Source organism: Parastagonospora nodorum (genome assembly GCF_000146915.1).
Source record: "Parastagonospora nodorum SN15 chromosome Unknown scaffold_23, whole genome shotgun sequence".
NCBI lineage: Eukaryota > Fungi > Ascomycota > Dothideomycetes > Pleosporales > Phaeosphaeriaceae > Parastagonospora > Parastagonospora nodorum.
In genome coordinates, this window is record NW_001884571.1 from 462,581 (window position 1) to 476,304 (window position 13,724).

Genomic DNA, 13,724 nt, shown 5'->3' on the forward strand with positions numbered 1-13,724 from the left:
CCTGGATCCTGCAGGCTCGCTGTGATCTGTGTCAGCCGGGTACAGCATTCGACCGGCGACAAGCGCTTCAAGTGAGTCGTCGTAATCGTTCTCTTCAAGCAGATGGGATGGGCTTCTGAATTGCGGGTTGAGTGCAGAAGGAATTCGAAGTGCTAACTGCTTTTCCCAGAAGTGCTGATCGCTGAATGAGGCATCGCCAGGGGCGCAGTACTCCCTCATCACCACTGCAGCTGTGTCGTTGATCTCCCGAAAGTTTCCATGTCAGTCTCACCGGTCCTGGTCACTATCGAGGATTGAGAGTCGCCTCCGACGGTATTGTCCGCCGCAACATCAGTCTCAGCCTTCAATGCCTGTCAATTTCCATCTTCAACTCAGTCCAAAAATGCCACTTCAATCCCATCCCGTCCAGACTGCATGTATGCACACGATGGTGTCGTTGTGCCCATCACCCTCAGGTTTGGAAGTTTCGCATCTCTCATCCTGAGTCACAATGACATCCACAGGATCTGGTCCAACCCCTATCTGACTCTCGATCACCTACCTGACGTGCCTCCCATGACACTTCTCCCGAGCACATGGAAACGCACTGCCTGGCCGCGCAGCAGCATCTGCCTAATTTTTTGCAGCAGGCAAGAAACCGGCTTGCTCGTGCACAGAAGCGCCTCACTTGTGCCCGTATGATGTCTACGCCGCTAGCTTCTGCTGTGAACGTCTGCTTGGCGCGCAGCACAACAGGGTCGGGACACGTACACGAAGCGTAGCTCTCCTCACCCCTGAGTCGATCCCGCCAAGATAAATGCCAACACAAACGTCTGCTTTGAACGGTTATCCTTGTTGTGGGCAGACGATCCGTGGGCGCGGAACAAAGAGGAGAGTTCGGGGGTTGGGGCATGCCCCTGATTCAGGCGCGAAAGTTGGCTGTGCTGGACTTTTTCCTTTGGAGCTGAAGCTGAATGGGGCAAGATGTTGATTTCGGACGCTCTTTGTTTGAGAAAATCTGTTTGTGTAGATAGTTATCATTGTTGTTTCATTGTGCATCTTGAAGTCAGCCACGCCCCGTGAAGTACACTCACTTCTCGCTAATTTTGGTACCGGCGTGAAATCGCGACAGTGCAATGTTGAACATACGCCATGGAAGTTAGATTTGCGGTCGCAAGGCTTTGGGAGTGTAAGCCTGCGAATAATACATCTACACTAAATTTGATACAATGTCCAATCTACGTGAATGTGAATTTGTCTTCCATCCACTTCTATCTAAAATGCTCTTTATTCATACGTCTCGTGTGAAGCTATCCAATCTTCTCCATTACTTCGGTGGGTCTGATGGTGTAGCTGAAACGCTCAACGCCGCCACTGCGCAGTGTTGACCGCCCGCAGCCAGACTCACTCGGTGAAGGCTACTTAGCAGGACATCCTGAACCACCTCACTCTCAAGCTCGGCCTTTGAGAAGTGTGTACCAGTCTGTATACCCAGCATGAGAAGCAAAGCGACTGACTTCCAAGGTTGCCAAACGCCTTGGAATCTTCGAGCGCTGATGTTTAGTTAGAATTCGAACCAACGCCCACTTTCTCTCCATCACTTCGGACTCCCAGCCATCCTGAACCTAACCTCCTGCAACAAAACGTACACGACCCAGCGGCAATGATACTCATTTACATAAAGAGCTGTTGTCTCGCAACTCTTCGTCCACCCGACGCGAGCCCACACGTACATTTTTCCACCTCGTCCTGCCGCGTGCAACGCCTCGACTACGACGAAGACACGTACATTGACGTTGATCAGACTGTGCTGCTGCTTACAACATCATACACATTCAGCGCTTTCTTATGTCTTAACGGGAGGACATGACGGAGCGGCTAGCAAAACTTCGGATTTCTACGACTGAAATTGCCAGCGATGGAAACACGTAGGGCGAAGGAGTACTGAAGCGTCTTAATGGGTTCAAGTGTCATAATGGCAGAGCTCTGGGTGTTGTCGACAAATGCCCAGCGCGACCTGCTTGCGTCGTCGGTGGCTAAGAAGGATAAGGAGATGTAGTGCAAAGAGAGACTGGCTGCCAATGCTCCAGCGACTAAAGCGTGGTATTAGAAGGTCAATGCGAGCATACTAGCATGTTGCGAGATCTGTGGGAGTTACAAAAGTAGTGATATATCCATGGCATACAACATCCCCCAGAAGTGTCCATCTTCATTCTAACCTGGGTATACCCATACATCCCAAACGCCAATTCAATTCCCCATTCAAACAAACACGCTCTCAAGTACATCCCCCACCCACGCATCCCAACTCCCCTTCCCCCTAACCTCCTTCTCCAACCCCTCCTTCTTCCCCTCCCCCTGACTCTCCCACCACTCCCTCTCCGCCCTCTCCTTCGCCCTCCCCACGACCCTCTCCTCATCCTCCACCCTATACAAATCACACTTCCGACACTCCGCACACTCCGCGCCGGGCCGATCTCTAAAATGCTGGCAAAAGTGGCTGTACCCCTGATCCGCCAGGCCCTCGCGGCACACATAGCACATGCTGTAACCGCACAGACACACGAGCTTGTTGCAGCCTTCGGATTTGACGAAGCCGAGGTTGCATTGCGGACAGGTGCGTTTTACGGCGTCAGTGGTGGCGCGCTCGAGCGTGAGGCGCAGAGAGGTGAGTTGTGAGGAGTAGCAGGTGTGTGGGTCGTGCCAGGGGGCGGAGCAAGTAAGGCATGAGGCGCGGGAGCAGGTGGGTGAGAGGCATTGGAAGCGTAGGCCGCGGCGCTTGAGGTGGATGCGGCGTAGGGCGGATTGGATGGGGGTGTAGAAGGGGAGAGCGGCGGCCGCGGAGTGGGAAAGGGAGATTATCATGGCTGTAGATGAAGACTGTAAGGGCAGCGAAGTAGCTGGGTGATGAACAGCAACAGGGTATTGAGTAGTGGGGGCTGATGCCACGGTGCCAAAGGAGAGGTAGCGAGGTTGGAATCGTACGTTCGCAAAGAGATCGCCGTCTCTACACGAAAAGTCGTCGAGTTCAGCATAGGAGCAGAACGGGCAACGGACGAGGGGAAGTTGGGACTTGATGAGTGCTTCGTTGGCGAATCGCTCATCGAGCTTGTCGAAAGTATCTTGGCCGTCTTGCTCTTCCAAAAGAGCACGCTTGACGAATGGAAGCGGTACGCAGCCTTTACAGTCTTCAGATCCGTCCATCATCGGAGCTACACACTTCAGGGTGCAGACTTCGGTGTTGATGTTGCGCGCCCAGCCCTGATCGTACAGTGCAGCGTTGATGGAATGCCGTATGCAACGGAAGCAGATATAGTGACCATCCGCATCGCAAGCTGACATCTGCTGCAGCGTATTGGGGATGAAGCAGCACTCGCAATCGTACATTTCGCCTTCCTTCTCCGCCTCTTCTTCATTCCACTGCATCGCGAGTTCGAAATCCTGCTGCAACTGCTCCCTCCTTTGCTTCTCCTGCTCCGGCACAATCAGACTCTCGTATAGCTCCCTGTTCAGTTCATCGCTCTTGGTCTTGACAAGCAAAGGCAGCCGTGGGCGATTCGTCCTCGGATCAGCCGCAGCCCAGATCACCAGTGGATGATCATTCGCAGTCGGCGCTTTCCGGCGCATAAGGAAGTTTGTAATGCTCGATCTCCAACTCCTGCTCGACAGTCCCAACAGCGTAGGTCGTGCCTGTGTATAGCTCCAGTTGTACTCTGCCAGCACCGCCTTGATAGTCGAATGGCTCAGACCCTTGAACTCCTGGTACAGCGCCTCCTTGGCAGATTCTCGATATCGTATAGACCGGAACGTGTCCTCGAGCGCGAGCGGCTTGCCACGGGTATCTCTTGGCTCATCCACCCTTCGATACTTGTACGTCTGCGCCGTTTCCCGTTGCTCTTCCTGCTCCGCGGGCATGCGATACCGGCCCCGCACATATTTGTGGCCATGCTTCAGCAGCGTCTCGGTTATGACCTGAAGCCTGCTCTCCTCGCTGAAGCTTGACAGCATCTCTCGGAAGACTTCGGGTTGTATGTCCGGGAATATGTCCGTGAGGGCTTGCAGGGAGACATTGAGGTCGCGCAAGTCTGGCTCATCGAGGCCGTGGCTACTCCCCGGCCGTGTAGGAATAGCCGCTTCTTGTGTATTCGTCGAAGCCCGTCGGATAGTCGGAGGCCGTATGAGAGAGGAGAAGACGGACGACATGGCGCTACATCTGCCGAGACCGTCCTGGACCGAGATGAAGAGAGTCGTGAGAAGTTCAAATAAACATTACAAGGGTATTGAAAGAGAGTATGAAGGGCGAAAGTGGGGTGAGTTTGGAGAGCTGGAAGTTTGGTGTTGTTTGGTCAAGCCCAGGGTTCGAGTCGGACCGCGCGTCATAACCGAGACCCTGCAAATCACGCCTGAGCACGTGCGTCTTCTTACACACCACCTGCAAACTTGATGACTACAAATGATGATGAGATTTCTTTCTTTGCGCACAGATCACGACATGAGAATTTTCAGCTTGAAAGGCATCATTGTGACAGGTTCTTCTTGACTTTCGTCCAATTTCAAACTACGCAATGAAGTCACACCCCTGAAGCAAAGTACATACAAACCCCCGAACTCCATCCCCAATCTCCATCCCGCAAATCACACCCAAGCATTTCCCTCCAGCTCAACCCCGGCAAACTAGTCGGCCTCTCCTGCATCCACTCCCACGTAACCTGCACCCTCCCCTCTGAAGCATTCGCCCAAATTCTCTCATACACGCCCTTCTGAATATCCAAATACGTCACATTGCACGCAATACATCTATCCCTCATTACCAACGCATGTTCCGCGCCCTTCCCACCCTTCCCATCACCCATCCAAACATTAACCCAACGATTACACAGCGCGCTGGACTGCCACGAAATCCCATCAGGTAATTCGCCTTGCCAATCGCGCTCGAGCGATGAACCACCAATCTCGCGGACAGTGTCGAATAACACCCAGGATATCGCGACGGCGAATTCATTGTCGAGGATTGCAGGGAAGCCGCATGCCCCCAGGCCCGGGTTGAAGAACGTCAGGTCGCCGATTTGTTCCCCCTTGGGTACGATGTTCGGACTCACAGAACCCGTGGGGATAGGGAAGGGATAGCTGTCTGCACAGGATTTGGATGGGGGTTTTGGGCCTTTTCAGGGCGGCGGTGTGGCGGATGAGAGACTGGCGGGAATGGTGTTTGCGGGGAAGAATTTTGATTCGTAGTCAGAGTTCAGGGCTTGGGAGGGGAAGGTGAGCATGGGGATGGAGGACCAGGGGGAGGCGGTGTGAGGAAGTCGTGGGTTGGGAGGACGCCGAAGCCGGGTGGGGTGGTTGTGTTGACCAGAGGAAGGGCTGGTGGTGGAGTGGGTATGTTGGTAATGGGAATGACTGGTGGAGTAGGAAGGTTGGCTACTGGAACGACTGATGGAGTGGGTATGTGGGCGACAGGAACAAATGGTGTTTGCACGGGGGGTGGTGGTGCTTAGCGCTTGGCTATGCCAGAGGATGTAGCATCTCCCGAACCCAGCTGCGGCCAAGTGAACCCATCCAACGTCCCATTCCCCCTTCTAACCCTCCCACCCATCACTGACAGGCTTGCTGGATCCACACACCCCTCCAACCTTCACATACTTCCCCAGCTTGCCACAAAATTCTTCCACTGTATCCACGAATCCCGGGATACCCTTGATACCGCTGTCTGTCGGTGTTGGCATGGGCATTGCGCAATCCCTCTTCGCTTCGATGTATATTTCATACCATTCTTTTTCTCCGAGACATGTCGCTGTGTAGTCACAAGGGGGAAGTGCGGTTGCACACAATGATTGAGCGAGTCTATTGGCCATCTCGTCGTCTTCGGAGAAATGGAATCCAGCTGGTTTGTTGATATAGACCTGTCTCTCGGTACAAAGTCCTACAGCGAAATTCGCGAGGTCCAAGTACGCTTCTAAAAAGCTCAATTTCTCGACAGGCCTATCTGGAGCGGTAGCTGGCGGAATTCGCTTGTGGAACAGCGACGGTGCTACGATTCTAGGTGCTGCGGCATTTGCGATCGGAGGTCCTGGTAGAGGTTTCTCGTTTGAGGTTTTATGCTGCGTTGCAGTGGTTGTTGTGTATGGATGGTGCGGAATGATGGTTCTTTTCAGAATGGCATCCAGGTCTGGCGCAACATATAGTCCCTTCAGACCCCTTAAGCTCGTTATTGCCACACTTCGCCGCTCCTCTCTCATATGTCCGGCATAAACTGTACTTGTAAGCGTCACTATCGTCGTTGTCGTACACAGCGTCGTCTGATCGGGCGCGTCAAAAGCGATCGCTTCTTCTCTCTCCGTAACCGAGTTCAGAACTTGATTTGACACAACTGTAGAGGACGTCATCTTTGCCTTTGGATGGTGACTCATATGCAACGCAAGTGTCGTCGGCTCATATGTAGATGTCAATGATGGCGTAGTGAAATCCATGCTCGGCGTTTCCGTCACAGTCACACCTTGCGACGATAGACCAAGAACTACAGTCACCATTGTACTCGTCAGAGCCCTCTTTTGTACCGCCACCGTCGCCAATACAATCCCTGCAACTGCCATCGCACCGACGACAAAAGCGAGCAAGAACCAGAAGGTTCTGTGATTGTTCATATTCTCCTTCACGCCTTCCTTGTCTTCGTTGCCCGTCAGGGTGTCTGAAGTAGAATACGGGCCCGCAGAAATATTCCTCACGAGAGCTTTCGTTTCGCGCTTCGGTGCGTATCGACCCTTGTTCGAGCCGAGTGACAGATTTCTCGTGGGCTCGGAGCTTTCGGCAGGGTTAGTGAAGTAGTCTTTTTCGACCGTGTCGGGGCTGTAGAGAGATTCGACGTCGAAATTCCGGGCGATTTTGTCGTCGACTTCTTTAACGAAGGATGGTGGAGCTTCGGTGCTGTAGTGCTTCAATGTTCCTGGATCGATTTCTTCAAAGTTGTCGCTCGTGTGAAGACGCACGGTCGGCAAGCTCTTCCTGATGTGCAGAGCTGGTGGGATGGCGGACAGATGTGGTAGGTGAGGCTGTGAGTTAGTCGACGGGTTGGATGAGTTGTGCGAATCGAGCGGGCTGTAGCCCTGGTTATATCGTGAACGGCCTTCGAGTTGTTTCGATTCGCTTGGGAATTTTCCTAATGTTTCAAGTGATGCGTGTGAGGGAGTGCCGGGTTTAGGTGAATATGGTTGCGAGATCGTGACGCCTTGGTAAGACTTCTTGGCTTTTGGAGAGTCTTTGCGAAAGAGTGAAGCGATGGGCATGAAGTGCTACATGTGCAAGGTAATTTGTAATGAGTGCTCAAGTGTGTAAGTAAAGCTCTAGGCTTGAGACTACGGGGTACGTCAATGCAGCGGTGAAGGCAGAGATGGAGAGTAGACTTGAAAGTGAGAAAAGGTAGAGTAAAGGAGCGCCAGCCGCGTCAGATCAGCATAGTCAGAGATGACTGATGAATGCGAAGATAGTCATATAAATCAGAGCCACGCCCAAGTCGTTGTCACCCTACCCAATGCGTGATCGGCCATCTTGTCAAACATGGCAGGACTAACATCGATATCAGTGGGTTCACATCCAGTACCTAAAAAGTATCAGCATCACTTGTGTTTCCGTCCAGTATCAGTCAAGACAGAATGCCACTCACACCTATCAATAACAGTCACGTCAATGCTGACTGACTTGCCGGTCCGCTCATCCACTCTCGTAGCGCGAATCTTTCGACCGCACAGCGGGTTCTGATTCGGGTCACTACCTGTCTGCACCGCATCGAAGGTATAGTGCGACACGGCGACTACTGCATCATTGTCCCCCGAGTCAATACCGCAAGCGCCAAGACCCGGGTCATAGTATGTAAGGTCTCCAGTATAAGTCTCGGCACCGTTCGGAAGAGGAAGGAATCTCGCCCTGCAATGACTGGTCAGCATGCGCGCGTGGATCATGCATGGGCTCTGTCATACTTCTTCGAGCCACCGCTCAAGCCAACCGCAAGACCAATTATGAGTGCCAGAAGGCATAAAAATGCGACGAGTATAACGATAAGTAGAGTCCGGCGACTCCGGCCAAAGTATCGCTTATGCGGCGGGAGCACGCGATCAAAGCGATCCGACAGCGCCCATGCTGTTGCGCCAGTCCCAGCACCCAAGAACTTGCGCTTCTTCTCGCGCTGCGCTTCCTCAGGCGCATCCCACGTCGATTCGACGCTCCTGGAAGTAGTCACCTCTTTCAAATGCGCCGGCGACGGCTCGCCAATCTCCTTCCGGGGTATAGTGAATGTGCTCATAATGTTTATGTACGGCGCGTAGAGTCGCGCAAGTCGTGTAGTGTATATGGGTGAGTGTGGGGTATCTCAGACAAGGGAATGTGGCATTATTATAAGGCAAGGAGAGGAAAGAGTGGAAGCCTACTGCGAGGCATGGACAATGGCGTCAGAATCCGGGGTCGAGACGCGGTGTGGAGAAGGATGCCACCCATGGTTCGCGAATCGCAGAATCGCAAAAGGGGTCTGAGCGGCTTGCGGCGGTGATGGCTCGGAGATGGACTCGATGATCGCCGAAACGGACCGAGGCGTCTGAACATGGCATCGCAGTTGCCAATGTCAGTCCTACCCAACACTACACTCGGCCTCGGCCAAGAATTTATCTCGCGTTTTACGTCACTCTCCGATTTTTGGTTCTTTCACCAAGAACACGCATCACCGCATCGCACTTTAGTCACATCGACACGAACCGCGCCATACTTTCCGCTTCCGCACTCACCACCTCACCACCTCACCACCTCACGCGACCCGCAACCATGACAGAACAATCAATCAACATACCTCAAGTCCTCGTTTTCCTCGTCGTCATCTTCCTCGCCTCACGATGGTACCTCAGCAAGCCATCCGGCGCACACACGCACGCAGCTCCCGCCCGCTCCACACCACGCATAAACCCCGCGCAAATCGACCAGATAGCAGCAATGTTCCCGCAACTGAGTCGGCGAGACATCGCGTGGGATCTGCAGAGGAATGGCGGGAATGCCTCTGCGACGACGGAGAGAGTGCTTGGTGGACGCGGACTAGATACTGTGAGTTCTACAGTTGAAGTCGGGGTGGACACTGCGCTAATGAACATGCAACAGCCACCGCCGAGTTTCAACCTTCCCACGCCTGGGCCTACAGCACAGATACGCGTTACGTCAGCGCGGCCAGCGTCGAAGCCCGCTCAGCCGGATCTGATTACACGGTATAATCTGTCGTCCAAGTTGGCGCAGAGCGAAGAGCCGGCCAAGGAAGAGGCACCGAAGAAGGCGTGGAGCGCGGATAAGAATGAGAGGCAGATGAACTTGCAGCGCAGGAGAGAGGAAATGATTTTGGCGGCGAGAAGGAAGCTGGAGGCGCAGGAGAAAGGGAAGGCGCCTGCGTAGACGAGGTGACGGGTGCGTGTACATGTTATTTGTAGATGTGCATGGTTCAAGATATACATTTTGATTCTGGCATGCAACAGACATGGTGAAACTCAAGAAGCTAGTTGTTTACGAGCTGGCATGTGACAACTCACACATGCAGATAATGCTTCTCAGCAGCATAAAGCCCTCCAGCTATGACAGATAAAATTGTCGTTCTTCATTATATTCATGGTCCATATGATCATTACCCGTCCCCCCCAAACCTCCCCAACATCCCTCACCTAAACTTCCTAACCTCCTTCACGTTCTGCACCCACCTCGCATCCCTCCTCTCCAACTCCACCGCCCTCCTCTTCCTCTTCCCCCCCGTATCCGCCGCCGTAACATTCCCACACTCGGGCGTCTTCAACCTCTCGCCAAACGTATCCACCGCCCAAATCAGCACGCCATTACTCCACCCAAACCCCTCCACCACCTCATATTCCCCGCCGCCACCCGCCGCATTTGTGCTTTCATCCGCGTACTTTTCGAAAATCGTCCCGTTGCCCTGCGCGCCAGGTAATTTGGGCACGTCTTCCGTCTCCCCGCCGGTTACGCGCCACGTGCAGTATAAACTGTCGAGGTAGCGTTGCGCGAGCGAGAGGGCGAGGTCTTGCGTCCAGACGTAGTCTTGAGTCGTTTCCTCGTCGTCGTCTGCAGTCACTTCAACGGGCGTGTTGAGCAGGCCTTGCATGAGGATGTACTGCAGCGGTGGCCAGACGTTTGGCTCGTCCCATTGCTGGCCGGTGACCAAGTTTGTAGCAGCGATGGCGCCAGCGCGTGAGTTGAGCAGTTCGGACACGCGGGCGAAGACGCGGCGCATAGCAGAGGGGTCGGATTTTATGCTGGAGGGTGCGGCGCCGGTCCAGAAGGGGTAGAATTGGGAGATTTGGAACCAGATTTGTTGGCCGGGGGGCGCGCCGGTGGTGGAGAGGGGAGTGCTGGTGTTGTCTGCGAGGGTGTAGATATTCTGAGAACTCGAGGTCAGGTTGTAGTCGAAGTAGCTGTAGTGTTCGGCGTTCCAGAGGAGCGTGGTCATTGCCTCGCTACGGTTTGCTGCTCGGCCGGCCCATTCGCGGGCGGCGCTGTAGTTGCCTTCGCGCTTGTGGAAGTCGGCGATTGTAATTTCGTTATAGTACAAGATCGAATTCAGGTCCACAGGGAGAATGTTGATGGTATTCAAAGATCGCAGAGGGAAGGAGTTGTCGTTGATGGCATCAGATGGGTTGGCGACCCAACGCATCGAATAGTCCCAGCCTGATTCCGCCCCTGAAGCCAAGTTGGCGTATAGCGTCGCCTTCTGGGTGTCATTGAGCTGTCGGGAGTTGTTGAACTGTTCGCCTTCCTCATTGAAGTATGTCTGGTTGTTGGCGGTCACGTAGTCCTCATAGTACGATTCTGGTCGTGGTTGTGTATTTGCAACCGCGTAGTGGTTCAGCGAGTAATTTCTTCCTCCACGCTCGAGCGTGACGGTTCGATTGGTCACCCAGAAATCGTATTCCAATTCCAGAATCGGCAGGGCGCGTTCGAGCAGAGTGTAGTTCTGCGTGTACTCGACGTAAACTCGGACCATCTGTGTAAGAAGCGGTGGTTGTGAGCGATTCTCGTAGTATCTTCTGGCGCCATTCGGAACGAAACCGATCTCTTCGACAAGATCTAAAAAGTTTTCGATAATGTTCTCAGCAATTTGCGTAAAGGATCCTTGAGTTCGGAGTAATCCTTCGATAACCCAGAACGAATCCCAGTAGTAAGGCTCGCGGAATCGACCTCCAGCTACCACAAATGTCCGGTTCACAGGCAAAAACGAGCTGACACACCCAGTGCAGTTCCCAGCTCCGACATATTGCCGCGTCAAGTCCGGCCAGATGTCAATAACTTGGCGAGTGAAGTCTTCAACAACGGAGCTGTTGACGGCTTCCAGAAAATCGGGCTGCACTTCTAGTTGGTCTTGCTGGAGTGGCTCGAGCTCTGAGCCGGCTTTGCCGAAATAGGTAGTCAAAAAGTTGTTGAGCGCGGTATTGTTCTGGATAGGTCGTGAGAGATTCTGAAAGGCTGCGAGGACCTCATCCAGCGGCCGAATGGTCGGTCTTTGCTATGTCAGTTTGGTCTCAGCTCAGTTATGTAAAATCCTTACAGATCAACAAATGTCTTCGAGTCGGCGAATGGGCGCGCGAGCTCGATCTCCCTCAAGAGGTCCCCATAGCAGTAAATTGGCGAATCACACGGCGCTATGACTGAGCCATTGGTGTACAGTGCTGTCGTCAATTGCGATCCTGCAAGCAGTGCAGCGCTCAGTGGGCGCATTGCTATCTTCATTCTGTCTCTAAATGATCACAACAGCAGACCAAATGCACGGATACCAACGAGACACAGATCAGGGCCACGATGACTCTTTAACCTTCCCGTCATGTTGCCCTGACTAACAAAGAACCTTGTCGGCCCACCAGGCAAGCAACGTAGGTGGCGGTCATGTGGGTTAGCGAAGCCGGGGACAAACGCCCGTACCCCTTGGCATTTCACCGGCCTGGTATCGAAGCGTGACCTGTGCAGCATTTTAGGTTGTACCGGCAGCGGCCTGGCTGCAAATGTGGTGACCTTTCCCCGCAAGATGGCGTTGCGGCTGTTTTTGGAGGCTTAGCGTGATGTCATTGCTGTCAGATCCGGCTCACCCACGGAACACGAACGAGTCACAGCGTTGCGGAGCGGTGTGCGTCATTTGATTATCATCGGCACAGTTGAGTACATGGTGTTTGATGAGGGTTCACGATATCCGCCACTGCTGCCCTGCACTGTTGGTCTTGCGATACAGGAGGACATGTACTTTCACTGAGATGGTGAGTGCTTCGAATTAGCGTGCTACGGAATGCACCACCATGTGAAACTTCTCACAGTGCCTTCATCACACGCAACGCGACCTGAAATGCTATTCGGCGCACAGTATATAATCTCGACTAACTAATCATGTTCTAGTCTGTTTTTCAGGCTGCCAGCCACTAGCTGTAGAGTGTCGCATTTATCCAATCGTACCTATGAGATCCTGGTACTTGAATACCATGTATCACTACTAGTCGAGTTTTAGCCGCCTATTCAATGGGAGTCCAGTCTGGATCACAGCAATGGCTCCTATTTGCCCTGACCAGAAGACTTTATACGCTGCAGTGACAATACCATTGTCGTTAATCATCAAGACTTTTGTCTTTTGTCTTGCAGGGTCTTCCAGATACAGTTTGTGGAAAAACTCAACGATACCGTGCCTCATCGGTTCGAAATCTTGACTTCCTCGCCCTCGAACAATCACCTGCCAAGTCCACTCTCCTTCCCACCATCCCCCGATTGGGAATGTCGAACAGCGATATCGCAGAGATAGTAAGCCATCGAGGTTTATGAAACCGAGGTCAACGATTTTGGCAAGCTCTTCGCAAGCATCTATACTGCAACAGTCAGACAAGTCCTGTCCGATGGCAGGCTTCAGTTCCCATTTCACATTGGGCATCTGTTCCTTGATCTTCAACAAAGTAAGGATATCTAAGCTAGCGCCAAGGTCATTCCTGGTAGCGCTTATGAGGACATGAACCTTTGACGGGCATTGAAAATCACACACAGCGTGCGAGGCAGAAGCAAATGTCTCCACGAAAGCAGGCAGGTGCTCGAGCGGAACCTTTGCTGCTGCCGCGCTCCAGTAGATTGACCGGAACTCATAATGGACTTGCCTAGAGGTAGTGATGAGGCAGCCCACGTCTTGATCCGGTACCTTGTCAGCCTTGTCGACCCCCAGGTTGTCGACAACGCAGGCATAAACCATATTACGGAGCTCCGGAGGAAGTTCCAGGAATCGGAATGATTTCTCCATCGGAGAAGAGACATCTTGAGAAGATTGAGTCATGGTATGACCAGATCGTGATTGCTGATCGTCAGAAATGTGAAAGAGGAGGTTGAGACTTTTCGGGATTTATGGTCAGGTGAAGGCCAGAAGTCAGGCCGGGATTTATACTGATGGGGCGGACACTAGCGCGAATACAGAAAACAAAGCCAAGTATATAATAAAGCATGTGAAATGGTACAAGGCAAGGCTGAACTTAACAATGAGCATACACAATGGGCCACGAAATCCAGAGTGCTTTAGTAGATCAGTTATCCGGATAGTCAAGGACAAAGTTTAGCTCACTTGCCCTAGGTCTAATTAATCTTAGATAAGGACTTACAAATTCACCTTTAATCTCCTTAACTGCCGCTCTAATAAAACCATCTTCTACTCACTTCCTCTTGAGCTTACGACTGCTACGAGCCGACAGTTCCACCTATAA

General features: G+C 52.8%; 5 protein-coding genes across 5 annotated transcripts; 1 reads left to right on the forward strand and 4 right to left on the reverse strand.

The window, feature by feature from the left end:
• Positions 1-2,241: 2,241 nt before the first annotated feature.
• Positions 2,242-3,987, reverse strand: SNOG_12742 (hypothetical protein; the record flags this gene model as incomplete). The annotated part of the gene is made up of 3 exons (XM_001802910.1): positions 2,242-2,407; positions 2,486-2,859; positions 2,965-3,987. The coding sequence occupies 3 exons, from the start codon at positions 3,985-3,987 to the stop codon at positions 2,242-2,244; spliced, it is 1,563 nt and encodes a 520-aa protein (XP_001802962.1).
• A 477-nt stretch (positions 3,988-4,464) lies between these two features.
• Positions 4,465-8,275, reverse strand: SNOG_12743 (hypothetical protein; the record flags this gene model as incomplete). Its single annotated transcript, XM_001802911.1, has 7 exons — positions 4,465-4,537; positions 4,621-5,110; positions 5,263-5,412; positions 5,564-7,268; positions 7,548-7,576; positions 7,640-7,899; positions 7,953-8,275. The coding sequence occupies 7 exons, from the start codon at positions 8,273-8,275 to the stop codon at positions 4,465-4,467; spliced, it is 3,030 nt and encodes a 1,009-aa protein (XP_001802963.1).
• Positions 8,276-8,787: 512 nt separating this feature from the next.
• SNOG_12744 (hypothetical protein) lies at positions 8,788-9,399 on the forward strand (the record flags this gene model as incomplete). The annotated part of the gene is made up of 2 exons (XM_001802912.1): positions 8,788-9,060; positions 9,247-9,399. The coding sequence occupies 2 exons, from the start codon at positions 8,788-8,790 to the stop codon at positions 9,397-9,399; spliced, it is 426 nt and encodes a 141-aa protein (XP_001802964.1).
• A 259-nt stretch (positions 9,400-9,658) lies between these two features.
• Positions 9,659-11,736, reverse strand: SNOG_12745 (hypothetical protein; the record flags this gene model as incomplete). The annotated part of the gene is made up of 2 exons (XM_001802913.1): positions 9,659-11,507; positions 11,555-11,736. The coding sequence occupies 2 exons, from the start codon at positions 11,734-11,736 to the stop codon at positions 9,659-9,661; spliced, it is 2,031 nt and encodes a 676-aa protein (XP_001802965.1).
• Positions 11,737-12,484: 748 nt separating this feature from the next.
• On the reverse strand, positions 12,485-13,303 carry SNOG_12746 (hypothetical protein; the record flags this gene model as incomplete). The annotated part of the gene is made up of 2 exons (XM_001802914.1): positions 12,485-12,925; positions 13,022-13,303. The coding sequence occupies 2 exons, from the start codon at positions 13,301-13,303 to the stop codon at positions 12,485-12,487; spliced, it is 723 nt and encodes a 240-aa protein (XP_001802966.1).
• Positions 13,304-13,724: the final 421 nt, after the last annotated feature.